Source organism: Embiotoca jacksoni, unplaced genomic scaffold (assembly GCF_022577435.1).
Source record: "Embiotoca jacksoni isolate LCO1_2020_lvr unplaced genomic scaffold, fEmbJac1.0.p SCAF_33, whole genome shotgun sequence".
Classification (NCBI taxonomy): Eukaryota; Metazoa; Chordata; class Actinopteri; family Embiotocidae; genus Embiotoca; species Embiotoca jacksoni.
The window spans coordinates 1,617,836-1,634,447 of NW_027185385.1; the positions used below are offsets into that span (position 1 = coordinate 1,617,836).

The 16,612-nt window shown below is 46.5% G+C and overlaps 1 protein-coding gene across 3 annotated transcripts in view; it reads left to right on the plus strand.

Moving 5' to 3' along the window:
• Positions 1-552: 552 nt before the first annotated feature.
• usp25 (ubiquitin specific peptidase 25) overlaps positions 553-16,612 on the plus strand; it is a 35,982-nt gene continuing 19,922 nt past the window's right edge. For 2 of the 3 annotated variants that reach the window (XM_069165156.1, XM_069165157.1), the window contains exons 1-7: positions 553-723; positions 7,408-7,485; positions 7,588-7,732; positions 7,871-7,994; positions 8,657-8,819; positions 12,906-12,992; positions 15,928-16,065. In XM_069165156.1, the coding sequence (XP_069021257.1) occupies positions 682-723; positions 7,408-7,485; positions 7,588-7,732; positions 7,871-7,994; positions 8,657-8,819; positions 12,906-12,992; positions 15,928-16,065 (777 nt within the window). In that variant the 5' untranslated portion in view covers positions 553-681. The remainder of the gene's footprint in view (positions 724-7,407; positions 7,486-7,587; positions 7,733-7,870; positions 7,995-8,656; positions 8,820-12,905; positions 12,993-15,927; positions 16,066-16,612) is intronic. The other variant, XM_069165158.1, reaches the window with a different exon arrangement.

Consider the following 16,612-nt stretch of genomic DNA (forward strand, 5'->3'; position numbering starts at 1 on the left):
CAATGTGGAAATAATAGGACAGTAGAATAATAAGGAGAGAAATATATATACATAAAAATAGCATTATTCCTCTTCAACAATTTCTTCATACAGTTGGACAGTTTTGTTTCTTCTCTTAGTATTAATCCGTTTGAGAGTCTTAAACATAATCTTTAAATTCACCGAAAAATCCGGTGAAGTTGGGGGAGATTTCTGACACTCTACATTTGTGCGTGAAAAATGTGCCGTAGAGAATTAATACTTTTATCATGAACTCAAAATTGTAATTTTCATGTTCAAAACTTGTGATAACATTTTTAATGTGATGTAATTGTGATTCAGTTTTAATATTTACATGTATTTGACCCATCATATAATCTTCCATTCTGCCCAAGAACATAATATAACACCGGTAGAATAAATGTGTTCATGATTCCGGCTCATTATGACAGAAACCACGTTTGTTTTGAACGTCCGAACATTTTAAAGGACGCGTTGTTGATTGGAGGCTTGTGATGACGTCATGACGTCACTCCAGACGTGAGGAATCGATCCTCGCTCGAGAAGAGCGATGTTTGCGTCACTCCGCCGCGGCTGAGGAGGGAGGGAGGCACGTCGGAGCAGCTCGGGCCTGAACCTCTCGAAGAGCAGCCAGCAGCCTCCGCTCCCCGCTGAGTGTCCCTCCGTCCGTCGGAACCGGCCATGACCGTGGAGCAGAACGTCCTCCAGCAGCACTCTCACAAGGTAGGCGGGCGGCGGGCGGCGGGTAGCGGCGGCGGGCAGCGGGCAGCGGGCGGCGGGCAGCTGCTCAGACGCGTCGTTTCTGGGCTCGAAGAACTCCGAGTCGACCAACCGACTCCCTTCGGTCGGTCGGGTTCACCTGGACTTGTTGTCGACTAGAGCTGCGGGCCGGTGGTCCGCAGGAAGCCGTGTGGACGTCCCGGGAGGTGGTCGTGAAGCCGGGCCTAACGTGGTGCTAGCTCCGAGCGTTAGCTGGTATTTGTGCTAGCTGTTTGGTAGCCGAGCCTGAGCTAACGGTACACGTAGAGAGAGAGAGAGTGTGTGTGTGTGTGTGTGTGTGTGTGTGTGTGTGTGTGTGTGTGTGTACACGCGTGTTTAGTCCCGTTAACACCGGCTAACAATGTCCACGTATTAATACGCAGCTTCGCCGGTACCGTTAGCATCCCGGGCTAACCGTGACGTCAGCGGAAGTAAACAGCCACAGATTCAACATGTCGTTAACTTTCTATTTCCAGCCGGACACGTGACGTCAGTAGTTTCTCAACAACAACAGTGTTTGGTGAGAAGACGCGGTGACGCGGTGTGTGTGTGTGAACGGTTCTCGTTACTCGTCGTGTCTCCGGTATCTTTGTTTACAAAGCGTGGCTGGCGGTCTGAACGCGGCCGCGCCTTGGTGGTTGGAGGTCGGACAGCGAGCCGAGCACGTGACGGTCCACGTGATCATGTTACATCTGAGCAACTCTGTTTACCGAAGTGCCTTCAGACTCGGACCCTGCTCCTCAGTAACCACAGGTTAGATGTGGGCTCCTCCAAGTGGATGTCACACCTCTCCCAGGTCAGGAGGTGAACCCAGCCGGTGACCCCAGGAGGTGAACCCAGCTGGTGACCCCAGGAGGTGACCCCAGGAGGTGAACCCAGGAGGTGAACCCAGCCGGTGACCCCAGGAGGTGAACCCAGCTGGTGACCCCAGGAGGTGACCCCAGGAGGTGACCCCAGGAGGTGAACCCAGGAGGTGACCCCAGGAGGTGACCCCAGGAGGTGACCCCAGCCGGTGACCCCAGGAGGTGAACCCAGCCGGTGACCCCAGCCGGTGACCCCAGGAGGTGAACCCAGGAGGTGACCCCAGGAGGTGACCCCAGCCGGTGACCCCAGCCGGTGACCCCAGCCGGTGAACCCAGGAGGTGAACCCAGGAGGTGACCCCAGCCGGTGACCCCAGCCGGTGACCCCAGGAGGTGACCCCAGGAGGTGAACCCAGGAGGTGACCCCAGGAGGTGACCCCAGCCGGTGACCCCAGCCGGTGACCCCAGGAGGTGAACCCAGGAGGTGAACCCAGGAGGTGAACCCAGCCGGTGACCCCAGGAGGTGAACCCAGCCGGTGACCCCAGGAGGTGACCCCAGGAGGTGACCCCAGGAGGTGAACCCAGCCGGTGACCCCAGCCGGTGACCCCAGGAGGTGACCCCAGGAGGTGAACCCAGGAGGTGAACCCAGCCGGTGACCCCAGCCGGTGACCCCAGGAGGTGACCCCAGGAGGTGACCCCAGGAGGTGACCCCAGCCGGTGACCCCAGGAGGTGACCCCAGGAGGTGAACCCAGGAGGTGAACCCAGCCGGTGACCCAAGGAGGTGACCCCAGGAGGTGAACCCAGCCGGTGACCCAAGGAGGTGAACCCAGGAGGTGACCCCAGGAGGTGACCCCAGGAGGTGACCCAAGGAGGTGAACCCAGCCGGTGACCCAAGGAGGTGAACCCAGGAGGTGAACCCAGCCGGTGACCCAAGGAGGTGAACCCAGGAGGTGACCCCAGGAGGTGACCCCAGGAGGTGACCCCAGGAGGTGACCCCAGGAGGTGAACCCAGCCGGTGACCCCAGGAGGTGACCCCAGGAGGTGACCCCAGGAGGTGAACCCAGCCGGTGACCCCAGGAGGTGACCCCAGGAGGTGACCCCAGGAGGTGACCCAAGGAGGTGAACCCAGCCGGTGACCCAAGGAGGTGAACCCAGGAGGTGAACCCAGCCGGTGACCCAAGGAGGTGACCCAAGGAGGTGAACCCAGGAGGTGACCCCAGGAGGTGAACCCAGGAGGTGACCCCAGGAGGTGACCCCAGGAGGTGACCCCAGGAGGTGAACCCAGGAGGTGAACCCAGGAGGTGACCCCAGGAGGTGAACCCAGGAGGTGACCCCAGGAGGTGACCCCAGGAGGTGACGGCAGCAGTCCGCAGCACCGAAATACTACTCAGGGACTCAAACTGAAAAGCAGCTGTGAAACACAAACCTTATTATGCAGTGTGCCCTTTTCAGGGGTCTGACATTAAACCACGATAAACAACGACGTGGCGTCTCATTGGTCAATGAAGACAGGGAACCAGTTTCACTCTGGTTTCAGTGCATGCGGAGCCTCTCAGCCAGGTTTGTTTTCACAGTGGATCAGTGTGTTCAGACATTTTGTTCTCGTCAGTTCTTCTCTGTCATTAGTGGGTTTCAGAAGTGCAGGGTGTGGAGCTGGTTTTCATGTAGTGACCTGCAGACAGAGGTGAGTTCATGCTGAGGGACCTCTAATCCCGTCTTCACAATTAGATGTTTGCACATACGAAAGAGCGGAGAACCTGATGGAGGTTTTCTGGGAGGAGTCCTGTCCTTCTGCAGCTTATTCACAAGCTCCCATCAGAGGAGGACCACCAGTGTGAGGAGCAGCCATTCAACACCTCACATGGTGGTGTGTGTGTGTGTGTGTGTGTGTGTGTGTGTGTGTGAGAGTGTGTGTGTGTGTGTGTGTGTGTGTGTGAGAGTGTGTGTGTGTGTGTGTGTGTGTGTGTGTGTGTGTGAGAGTGTGTGTGTGTGTGAGTGAGTGTGTGTCTGTGAGAGAGTGTGTGTGAGAGTGTGTGTGTGTGTGTGTGTGAGTGTGAGTGAGTGTGTGTCTGTGAGAGAGTGTGTGTGTGAGAGTGTGTGTGTGTGTGTGTGTGTGTGTGTGTGAGTGAGTGTGTGTCTGTGAGAGAGTGTGTGTGTGAGTGTGTGTGTGTGTGTGTGTGTGTGTGAGTGAGTGAGTGTGTGTCTGTGAGAGAGTGTGTGTGTGTGTGTGTGTGTGTGTGTGAGTGAGTGAGTGTGTGTCTGTGAGAGAGTGTGTGTGTGTGTGTGTGTGTGTGAGTGTGTGTGTGTGTGTGTGAGAGAGAGACTGCTCTTGTAGTTGACTTGGCCCAAATCTGTCACAGGGTTAACGTCCCTCTCACTTCACTGACCTGCCATCCGACCTGCATACAGTCTCTCTCTGAAAGCACGGCGCCTCATCAATATACAGCCTAACATCATGAATCACATATTGGTCTCGTGTTACTCCCTGCAGTTCAAATAAGGAAACCACTTTAACAAGGATGTAACAGAAGAAACCTCGGGAGGAGCGACCGAGGAGAGATTCCTCCTCCAGGATGGACATGCTCACAATAAATATCGGTTACAGAATAAAGCAACGTAGAACATGTACAGCAGGAAAAGTCAAAGTCATAGATTTTACAAACACTTATAAACAGCCGAGCGGGAGGATGTGAAGCTGCCGTCTCCCCGTTTACTCTCCTGTAGCTGAACACGGCTCGGTTCTTATTACCGTAGTAACGCAGCTCTTCGGGCCCTGCGGTGAGTGGATCGCTCCTAAAAATAGATATCGGTGAAGTGGAAAAATAATTCACGAGCACAGCGTGACAGATTACAACCTAGCGTGATCTTCTGGTGCAAACGTAGTGTTTGTTGTGGGGCAGCGTGGGGACAGACCGCTTGTTTAGTGTATTCAATTAAATATTATTCTGCTCTGAAGCCTGTGAGGCTCGTTGCCCTCGAGGCTGAGTGAAGCTCAGGAAACCACAGCGCCAGCGGCAGAATTGGAGTCGGGTCTCCAACCAGATGGAGAACAGCTCCCCGGAGCTGGAGGACTTATTGAGTCCTCCTGAGGTTAAGACAGCAGGACGGCTGCTGGCTGCATGTCTTCCACTCAGCTGTTACAGCTCCGTTTTCAATGCAAATATTTCCAATACTTATTTTGTTCTGATGATAATTTTATTGTGATGACAATACATATTCTTCACTAAGTTCATCTGCTCCTAAATATACATTCATTTGTTTAATACGAGCTCTTCTCAGCTCTTTAAATAACTATTAGAAAATAATTTGGATTGCTTCAACAGTCAATATCGATTTTATAGTGTAATTATCAATAGAATTAATGTTGTGACAACGCACATTAAATTGCAATCATATTACATTTTGGCGCAACTATTCATTCCCCAGAAACATAACTGAAGAGAGTAGCTGGGCACAATGTTTTGTGTAGCTTTAATTTGTTTACCCTCTCAGTGTTACAGAATAAGTTGTTTGAGCTGTGCTCGGGGCTCAAACAACTTCCTGATAAATTCTCCATCTGTTCTCTCAAACGACCTGAAACTAAAAACAATATCATTTCTGGTGAGCTTGTGTGATGTCATTATGCACTCAGTAGTCCTCTTTAAATGATTACTGTTGGTTTTTACTGCTGCTTTTACATCAAAACTCCAAACTATCATTATCATATCTTCTTTGCGCCTGCCGTGACTGTTCACGTTTCCTTTTTCAGAGGTTCAATAAAGAGCTGAAGTTATTTTGAATTAATTCTACATCTCTGTAAGCTGTGTTCTCATTTGAGACGGTTATCGAGTTTTATTTTTCCCACATCTGAGAGTTTGAAAGTTCATTAGTTGTTGGTAAATTATATACGGGGTGGTCCATATTTAGTTTGCCTTGGTGGTGAATGCACCGGTGGTGTGAGAGCAGCAGCGACGTGTGCTGGATGTCAGCCGGCTGCTCCGTGGCAGCGCTGCTTTTTATGGCCTTTTGTGTCGGAGCTGTTGCAACTCCATTAAAAGTGTTGAAAGACGTCGCTGACAGAGATGTGTACAATGTCGCCATGGATGCGTGCAGTGTGCAGTGTGTAGTGTAGTGCAGTGTAGTATAGTATAGTGCAGTGCAGTGTGCAGTGTGTAGTGTAGTGCAGTGTAGTATAGTATAGTGCAGTGCAGTGTGTAGTGCGGTGTGTAGTGCAGTGTGTAGTGTAGTGCAGTGTGTAGTGTAGTGCGGTGTGTAGTGCAGTGTGTAGTGTGCAGTGCAGTGCAGTGTGTAGTGCGGTGTGTAGTGCAGTGTGTAGTGTAGTGCAGTGTGTAGTGTAGTGCGGTGTGTAGTGCAGTGTGTAGTGTGCAGTGCAGTGCAGTGTGTAGTGCGGTGTGTAGTGTGCAGTGTGTAGTGTAGTGCGGTGTGTAGTGCAGTGTGCAGTGTGTAGTGTGCAGTGTGTAGTGTAGCCCACGTTAATGAGTCTTAAAGCATGGAGCCCCATTAGAGCTGGTTTCCCGTCTGTTGCCTGCTGCACCTGTGAGATCTACAGTTTGCGTTCCTCTCATGAAGACTTATGATGCTGACACTAAGTGCTCTCCCCCTTTATTTATAGTGCATTTATTCAAGCAGTTGCATTGTAGGTTAAGTGTGTGTGTGGTAAGGTCACGCAGCCCAGCTGGGTTTGACATCCGTCGTTCATCAGACTTCGTGGACTCATTAATAGGGATGATAATTGGCAGGCGCCTTCTGATTAAATACGGTATCAGTTCCTCATGTGTACGTTAATACGCACGGCAGTTTAAACTGTGACTTGACATGAAGGTTGATTTATGATTGATGGTTACTTTCATTGCTGTTCACACTGAAGCTCGTTGCAGGAAAGCTCCCAGAAAACAAATATTTTTCAGCTGTGGACGGTGGTGATCCACATGCAGCCAAATGCTCTCTGCAATGTGACTTTGCCACGGCTAAGCATATTAATGATTAATCAATGTTCACTTAAACACTGTTGAGAATGTTAATCCATCAAGAATATATTAACTGACAGTGTGCAAAGTTGGTGCGACATTTCTTAATGCATTCCCACCAGGGCTCCAAATAATGATTGTTTTCATTAATGATTAACTTGTCAATTATTTCCTCGATCATTTTGTCCATATCATTTAAAAAAAACCTGAAGGGCGCCTGCTATGTATTTTTTTTATTTTTTTTTTATTGGACGATCCAACAGGCCCGAACAACAGAATCTATAATCAGATTTATAAAAATAAATAAATTAAATCCTCTCATTTCTTTGAGATGTTTTAAATTTTTGCTTGAAAAATGACAACAACAATCAAATCAGTTTGTAATTTCCTAAATAATTATACAAATATTATTTCATGTAAAAATGAAAGTAAATACGTGCAATTGTGATAAATGGAAAAATAAAGAAAATATGAAGCCTTGGATAGATAGATAGGGATGCTTAACTTCCTCCTCTCGTTGTAATTCATCTGTCTGCCACTACAGGAGTGTAACTGTCTTTCAAGAAACTTTATTATTGATTTCCTTTGGATTTTGTAATTGGTGGCTTTTTTCCACCCGCTCCCTGTTGAAATATAAAATGCCCATTTTTAAAGTAATAAAATGACCACAATTCTTGGCCCGAGGTGATTATACTATACACTAACAAAAACATAATCATGAATATCGTACTCATTGCTGGCTGGAGATCCTCCTCAGTGCTCCACACTGAAACTAGAAAGGTGCTCTATGTTTTTTTTTTTAAAGAAACAGATGACTTCCTTCTTTTCCACTTGGCTCTCCTGTGAACTGTATTTCTATCTTTTGTCCTCTTCGACAGCACCAGCAGACGTTACTAAACCAGTTGAGGGAGGTCACCGGCACCACGGACGTCCAGCTGCTCCAGCAGGCCCTGCAGGTGCATCCTTACACCGGTTACATGCTCTAACGTTGCCGTCTTCTCCGGTCCATTGTGACTGCGTCTCATTTTTGATCCACTAACATTCGCCCGTCGCTGCAGGTGAGCAATGGAGACCTGGCCGAAGCTGTGGCCTATCTGACGGAGAAGAACGCGAAGGTTCCTCAGCAGGATGAGACGACGTACTACCAGACGTCGCAGGTGGCCAGCGACCGGTACATCAGCGTGGGCAGCCAGGCCGACACAAGTGAGTTAGAGGAGACACAGAAAATACAAGTTCAATTTATGGTTTTATAACGAGGTTTCTCAATCTGCATTAACAATTGTACGTTTGTTGTGGTCGTGCAACGGGTCCTCCGTGAAAGTAAAACCTGTGTTGCTTTAGATGTGATCGATCTGACTGGAGATGATAAAGATGACCTGCAGAGGGCCATCGCTCTCAGCCTGGAGGAGTCCAACCGGGCCTTCAGGGAGACGGGCATCACCGACGAGGAGCAGGCCATCAGCAGGTGCCTCAAAACAATCATTGAATTAGTTTTGGATCAAATTCCACACTTCACGTCTCCGTCTTTGCCGGAAGAAAAATATCTTAAATGTTCCTCATTCTAATAAATCCAACATGGTAGCGGAGAACACTGCATTTACTACTGAGGTCTAATGTCATCTGAGCATCACACATTTCAGAGGAGTAATAATGAGAGTCTTGCTTTTCCTTTTGTCCACCAGAAAACCATCCCTGATGCTCCTTTGCTTTAGCAAATGTGATTAATTCATTATTTCTTTACAGGGAGATAAAAACAAGCCTTACAGACGTAACATTTTAATCACAACCCTGAATTTAAGTTCAATTTAACCCCAGTCAGCGTGAAATGAAATGAACGTCGACGTGTGACCTGCTAATGTCTCCGTGTCGACATTTCTGTGCTTTTGAACTGTATTTCATTTTGAAAAAAGATCAAGCAAAAGGTGAAAGAGGTTTGAAAATAGCACTTTAATTTGTTGAGCCGGTCAGAGACGCATTTAGAAACAATAATCCTGAACCCTCAAATACAGTTTCAATGAGAAGCTCTTATTAGAAGTTCAATTGTAGACAATCTTTGGGGTTTTTTTTTGTAGCATTTATTATAATTTTTTTTTATGTTGTGCCTTCATTTTGTTTTTGGTGTTTTAGGGTTTTGGAGGCGAGCATCGCCGAGAACAAGGCGAGTCTGAAGCGGACCCACACTGAGGTGTGGAGCGACTCACCCAACCCTCATGACAGGAAGAGGATCGACAGCTGCCCTGTAGGGCTGAAGAACGTCGGCAATACCTGCTGGTTCAGTGCTGTCATACAGGTGGATGGACACACACACACACACACACACACACACACACACACACACACACACATACATTTATCTGACTCTTTTATCCAAAGCTACTTACAATAAGTTCATTTCAACCATGAGGGTTCAAACCAGAACAACAACAATCAAGAAAATATAATTTCTTCCAGAAAGACAAACTACAAAATTCTATCAGTAAGTTCTATTTTAAGATACTAAAGTTCTACTGTTCAAGATAAAGTCTGAAGAGGTGTGTTTTTAGTTTGTGGTGGAAGATGTTCAGAGTTTCTGCTGTCCTGATGTCGGTGGGGAGCTCATTCTACCATTTAGGAGCCAGGACAGAGGAGGAGGAGGAGGAGGAGGAGGAGGAGGAGGAGGAGCGGAGTAGTGTGAGTGTATTTAGGAGGTTAAAGACCAGTTGAGCTGCGGCATTCTGGATGAGCTGCAGAGGTCAGATGGTACTAACAGGTAGACCTGCCAGGAGGGAGTTACAGTAGTCCAGACGTGAGATGACCAGAACCTGGACCAGAACCTGGACCAGAACCTGCACCTCCTTCTGAGTGAGAAGAGGACGTATTCTCCTGATGTTGTGCAGCATGTATCTACAGGAACGCGTCGTTGCAGTGATGTTGGCAGTAAGAGAGAGTTGACTGTCGAGTGTCTCCGAGGTTCTTATCAGTCAGGGTCGAGATAACAGAGTTGTTGAAGGTAGTAGTCAGGTCGAGGGTGGGACAGTCTTTCTCTGGAAGGAAGAGCAGGTCGGTCTTGTGGAGGTTGATTTCCAGGTGGTGTGAGGACATCCACTGAGAGATGTCAGTCAGACAGGCAGAGATTCATGCTGCTACCTGTGTTTCAGATCTGGAAAAGAGAGGATCAGTTGGGTGTCATCAGCATAGCTGTGGTAGGAAAAGACATGCGAGTGAACAACAGAGCCGAGAGAGTTGGTGTACAGAGAGAAGAGGAGGGGACCCGGGACGGAGCCTTGAGGGACACCAGTAGTGAGAGGACAAGGTTCAGACACAGATCCAAGTTACCCGGTAGGTGAGGTCGTTGAGGTAGGATGAGAACAGGGAGAGAGCAGAGAGACACCGAGGTCCTGAAGGAGGAAAGAAGGATCTGGTGGTTCACTGTCCAATGCAGCAGAAGGTCTTGAAGGATCAGGACAGAGGACAGAGAGGCTGCTCTAGCAGTGTGAAGCTGCTCAGAGACAGAAGGAGGACCGTCTCTGTTGAATGGTCTGTTGAAACCAGACTGGTGGTCAAGAAGGTTATTATGGTGGAGATAGGAGGAGAGTTGGTTGAAGATAGCTCGCTCCAGAGTTTTAGAAAGAAAGGGAAGAAGAGAGACGGTCTGTAGTTGTTTACACACACACGCACATATACAGACACACACACATATACAGACACACACACACAGACACAGACACGCACAAGTACACACGCACACATACACGCACACGCACGCACACATACGCACACATATATGCACAGGTGTGTGTGTTTACCACATTATTACACGTGTTCCTTCATAACTTGGATTTCTTCAACATTAATCTACAGTGTAGAAGAAAATAAGAATAAGAGAAACATTGAATGAGAAGGTGTCTGAACTTTAAACTGGTTCTGGACGTGTAACATCAAGTCTCAGTAAACTCACTTCCTCCAGTTGGAGCTACAGTGTATTTGAAGGGGATGCGTACATAGTTTATCATTTCATTTTTTAAAACACGAAAAGCTTTTGACCAAAGTATCTGTACTCTATCAGCAATATTGAAAGAAATATCAGAAGTTGGTGCAACCTTCAGGGACAGGAAACTGCAGGAGCGATTATCTGAACTGTTAGGTGAAACCATAAATTCCTTATTGCTTCTGTATTGACTGAGAACGCTCAGTTTTTCTGAGTTCTCCTGCAAACAAGCTGTGCTGGCAAAGCCTACATGTCCCAGGATGCATTGCATGTGAGCTTCTGACACCGAACCCCCAAACCTGTGGTTCCCTTTGCCAAATCCCTCCTCTCGTAGCACCAACTCAGAATAGAATAAAACCACAAGAAGCCAGACTATATTCTCTGCAGAGAACAAAAGACGTGTAAGAAGATAATTGATTTGCTGATAAGCTGCTGTTGGAAACACAAACCCACCATGTTACACAGCTGATGCAGATGAACTTCTCTCTGCTGTGTTTCCTCGTCCACATACTGAAATAAAGAACGGCAGCTGAAACACTGTAAAATGGTAGCTGCCTAGGACAGAACGGGATTGAGTTTTGTTTTGAGTGTAGAGCGCCCCCTGGCTGTTTAAACAGCTCAGGTGGCCTTTAATTCTTCGACCAACACCACCAAATGTACACGTCACATGACAGAGCAGCTGCCAGTCGAACATCAGCTTGAGCAGCTGCTTCTCGAAGACGCAGAGAATTTATTGAGGAATTTATTGCCTCAATTGACTCCATTTACGGTCAACATTGATTAGACATTCTCATAAAAAGTGGCAAATTGTTCTTTTTAATGCCTCCCTATTGGTTCCATTTAATTGTAATGATGTAGAAACCAATGCTTTAATCTGCTGCAGTTTTTGTGGATGAGAACCATCTAAATGTTTACATACTGCAAAATGGTAGAAACGCTGTAAACTGTTGGCGCAGCTGCCACAAAGACTTTGTTGTGTGGTGCTGAAGTCGGTGGTAGAATGTGATCTGAGCTGAAATATGGCAGATGAACACTGGATACCCCGTCACATGGTGCTGGGCTCCTGTGTCATGTTACCCCCCGCTGAGAGGAGGGCGCTGCTTCAACCCGACCCAGCTGTCCTCAGACCAACACCAGTAAACAAGTTTCTCTTTACCAAATACAATATCACTTCACTTTCACGTGGAGACGTTGGCCAACAGGGCCTTAAGTTGAAGTCACGAGTTATTTCTGTCTCTGTGCTGAACATTGTGGGTGTGCAGTTATATTGCATGTAAACAATCACACCAAACCAGGTCTAATATTCTGATGATTAAACTAATCTTGCTTCTTATTTATTTGAATAAACGTTCTCTAATGGGTTTTTGCTCATTTTCTTACTTTCCTTCATGTGCTCCAGCTGTTTCAACAACGTGATCACAGTATTTATTTATGTTTGATTTATCTTCAATTTCTGTACTGGCAGAAGCATGTTTGGCTTTGAGGGGTTTGTGGTTAAAACAGGGGAAGTTTTAATGTACGAGGGGCAATCGAAAAGTTGCGGGACTTCTCCTGTTGTGCAAGTGGAAGCTATGACCTCTGTGAGCAGGTATTCAAAGTCAACATCAGCACCTGAGACACATGTTTTGTGAGCGCTGGTCTGGCACTGCAATTTTCCATGAACCTAAAATTGCACATCTAAGTTTGTCACATTTTTAGGGAACAGAAGTCGCAGGAAGTCAAATCCGGCGAGTGGGGGGGGGGGGGTGACGAGGGAGGGAAGAAACTGGCCGGTTTTCAACGCACTGAGGGGCACGTTGTCATGTTGGTGAAGCCTGTTGCCATGGCGCCACAGTTCAGGTGGTTCACAGTGAATGTTTTCCCTCAGAAGGTCCCAGTGGAACTCTGTTGACAGCTTGACTCTGGGGGACGAATTCACGGTGACACAAAGAAAACCCAGCTGGTGTCTCCTGACCTCACAATCCTGCTTCATTCTCGGACAGTGAAGCTCCGCCCCTCTTGAGTCTGATACAACATGTGATGTTTGCCCTCTGTCTTTGTCTGTGGAGAAATTGTGCAACAGAGAAAATGTCAGAACCCTTTGAACCGCCTTCTGAATTTTAGAGATCGTTGGCTTTCCATGAAAAACATTTGTCATACTAGTGAGGAAAATGTTGAAAATGTGCACAAAGTGACTGACAAGCACGCATGTCAAATTCACCAAAGAGCGTAAATAATTCAAAAAAAGTTGAAACCGTATTTCAGCATCACACTTTGTGAAAGGCCTAAATGTATGTTAGGACAGTACATGAAGACACTCAACACTTTCCAGTCCATTGAATCACGGTTTTTCTCTGGAATGAATCAATGAATGTGGCTGTCGTCTCACTTGGTGTCTCTAACGAGTCCTCGTCCCTCTTTGACCCATAGTCTCTGTTCAACCTGCTGGAGTTCCAGAGGCTGGTGCTCCACTACTCTCCACCAGCCAGAGTCCACGACCTGCCTCGCAACCAGAAGGTGAGACAGGTGAAGGTGAAGCTGCATTAACCGCGTCAGTGTGTGATGTCTTCCAAGGGTTTTCAGCCTCACATCTGCCCTGCTTACATCTGCTGTTTATAAGAGCAACTCCTCTACAGCCGTTCACAGCGAGCAGTGCTTCAGCTGGGAGGCTCTGACCTTCTTAGAGATGTGCGCCACCCTTCAGCAGATGTGTGCTCGTGCCCTGTGGTCACTGCAGCTTATCATTTTGCCCCCGACACTTCACTTAAGTCACTGCTAGTGAGCTACAAGTAGTGCCAACTGGTGTGAAGTGTTTTAATGGAGCCTGATTTATCCACCAGGACAGAAATCAACATGCAGAGAGCGCGTGCTATGATTAATCCGAGAGGTTTCCAGATTGAGACACTTAAATTTGTCAAGCCACACGGACAGCGTAGTTCTCAGCAGGCTTTTGTTTCCCATCTCTTCCCGGCAGAGTGCTCACCACAGGGTTAGCAGCCTGCTGCTAATCTGCTCTAAGCCTCTGCTGCGGGAGTGTGGTTTGGTGCAGTCATCTCTTCATCTCCGTTCCCTCGCTTCTAATCACTGACCTTTTACTTCAGCCGTGTGAGACTGCGAGAGTTACCATCTAATCTTTACATCAACATCCCAGACTCCACCAGCGCAGACAAACATGTCTTTATTATACTCTACTAAGTCTGAACACCGCCGTATCTAACCGCCATAATGTCACGAAGCTGCATTTGAAGATTACAGTAAAACTTGTTTTTACAAAATAGCCTCAAATGTGAGGTGCATTTGAATAAGAAAATAATATACATGACCGTTAACACAGCAGCCAAGTCCTTCATGGTCATGTGGCTTCAAATCAAACTGATGAACCGGTTACAGGTGTGTTACAGGTGCTGCATGTGGGTGACATCATATTTAATAAACAGTTCAGAGATGTGTCTGTGAAGAGGTACCATGCCTGAGTACATTATATTATTGAATTAATTTAGATATAAAAAAGGGGAAATCTGGGAAGAACACAAACATGAAGGAGAAAATTGAGAATGCTTAGCATTTAAAGCAGGAATCGTTTTCTCCTACATATGGCTGCCCCACTTCCTTGTTATCGTTTTTGAGACCTTATGGCACATCTTCATAATCACTACTTAAATACCTTCACTAAAAGAGCCCTAGCTGCAGTAGTTACTAAATTAATAATTGATTCATCTAAAAGGCTGAATACATAGTGGTGTGAAAAAGTGTTTGCCCTCTTCCTGATTTCTTATTTTTTTGCATGTTTGTCACTTAAATGTTTCAGATCATCAAACAAATTTAAATATTAGTCAAAGATAACACAAGTAAACACAAAATGCAGTTTTTAAATGAAGGTTTTTATTATGAAGGGAGAAAAACAATCTAAACCCACATGGCCCTGTGTGAAAAAGTGTTTCCCCCTAAACCTAATAACTGGTTGGGCCACCCTCAGCAGCAACAACTGCAATCAAGCGTTTGTGATAACTTCCAATGAGTCTTTTCCAGCTGTGGAGGAATGTTGGCCCACTCATCTTTACAGAGTTGTTGTAATTCAGCCACATTGGAGGGTTTTCCAGCACCAACCTCCTTTTTAAGGTCATGCCACAGCATCTCAATAGGATTCAGGTCAGGACTTTGACGAGGCCACTCCAAAGTCTTCATTTTGTTTTTCTTCATCCATTCAGAGGTGAACTTGCTGGTGTGTTTTGGATCATTGTCCTGCTGCAGAACCCAAGTTGGCTTCAGCTTGAGGTCACGAACAGACGGCCGGACGTTCTCCTTCAGGATGTTTTGGTAGACGGTAGAATTCATGGTTCCATTTATCACAGCAAGTCTTCCAGGTCCTGAAGCAGCAAAACAGCCCCAGACCATCACACTACCACCACCATGTTTTACTGTTGGTATGAGGTTCTTCTTCTGAAATGCGGTGTTACTTTTACGCCAGATGTAACGGGACACACACCTTCCAAAAAGTTCAACTTTGGTCTCGTCAGTCCACAGAGTATTTTCCCAAAAGTCTCGGGGATCATCAAGATGTTTTCTGGCAAAAATGAGACGAGCCTTAATGTTCTTTTTGCTCAGCGGTGGTTTTGGTCTGGGAACTCTGCCATGCAGCCATTTCTGCCGAGTCTCTTTCTTCTGGTGGAGTCATGAACACTGACCTGAACTGAGGCAAGTGAGGCCTGCAGTTCTTTGGATGTTGTCGTGGGGTCTTTTGTGACGTCTCGGATGAGTCGTCACTGCTCTCTCGGGGTAATTTTGGTCGGCCGGCCGCTCCTGGGAAGGTTCACCACTGTTCCATGTTTTCTCCATTTGTGGATAATGGTTCTCACTGTGGTTCTCTGGAGTCCCAAAGCTTTAGAAATGGCTTTAGAACCTTTTCCAGACTGATAGATCTCAATTACTTTCTTTCTCATTTGTTCCTGAATTTCTTTGGATCTCGGCATGATGTCTATCTTTTGAGGATCTTCTGGTCTCCTTCACTTTGTCAGGCAGGTCCTATTGAAGTGATTTCTGGATTGAGAACAGGTGTGGCAGTAATCAGGCCTGGGTGTGGCTCGAGAAATTGAACTCAGGTGTGATAAACCACAGTTAAGTTATGTTTTAACAGGAGGGGGAAACACTTTTTCACACAGGGCAATGTGGGTTTGGATTGTTTTTCTCCCTTCATAATAAAAACCTTCATTTAAAAACTGCATTTTGTGTTTACTTGTGTTATCTTTGACTAATATTTAAATTTGTTTGATGATCTGAAACATTTAAGTGTGACAGACATGCAAAAAAATTGGAAATCAGGAAGGAGGCAAACACTTTTTCACACCACCGTACCTGAGACCTTTACTACAACACTCTGAGATGAGGAAGTCTGATTGGACTCATGAAGTTTGATTCACTGAATAGTTAACACTGATTGTGCTGTTCTGACCAGGAGCACAGGAACCTGCCCTTCATGCGGGAGCTGAGGAACCTGTTCTCCCTCATGGTGGGGTCCAAGAGGAAATACGTGGATCCATCACGAGCTGTAGAAATCCTCAAAGACGCCTTCAAGTCCACCGAGTCGCAGCAGGTAAACCTCGTTCTGCCGTAACTTGCTTAAATAACACTAACGTTCACTTAGACTGGCTGCTGTTCATTAAAGACGTCACTGATGTACACAGGAGAGAGATCAACCTTTTCCTTTTTGCATTTATAATACTTAAAACCCTATATTCTCCTGTTTTTTTTCTTGCCCACTCAGTCACAGGCTTCACTGCTCAGTTTCCTGGTTGTTCTGCTGACTCAGCTCTATCAAATCCGAGACATTTTAACCTCTCATCTATTATTGGCTTTTCAGACTCAAACTGACATCACTTCTTTTGAACTTTGTAAAAAATAAATAAAAAATGGATTGACCTGAACGGCGCTCTGCCACTTTTTTTTCTTCAAGTAAGGAAATGAAATGTTCAGTTTTCGTGATCTGGTTGAAGTTCATTTACATGTTTGGAGGATTTAAAGATCTGAAGTGTCTCATTCAAGAGAGACAAAAAAATACAAAACTAATAGAATGGTCACATTTATTATAATTTCGTTTGACATGTATTAATATATTCATGACATCAACCTGAAGCCTTGCT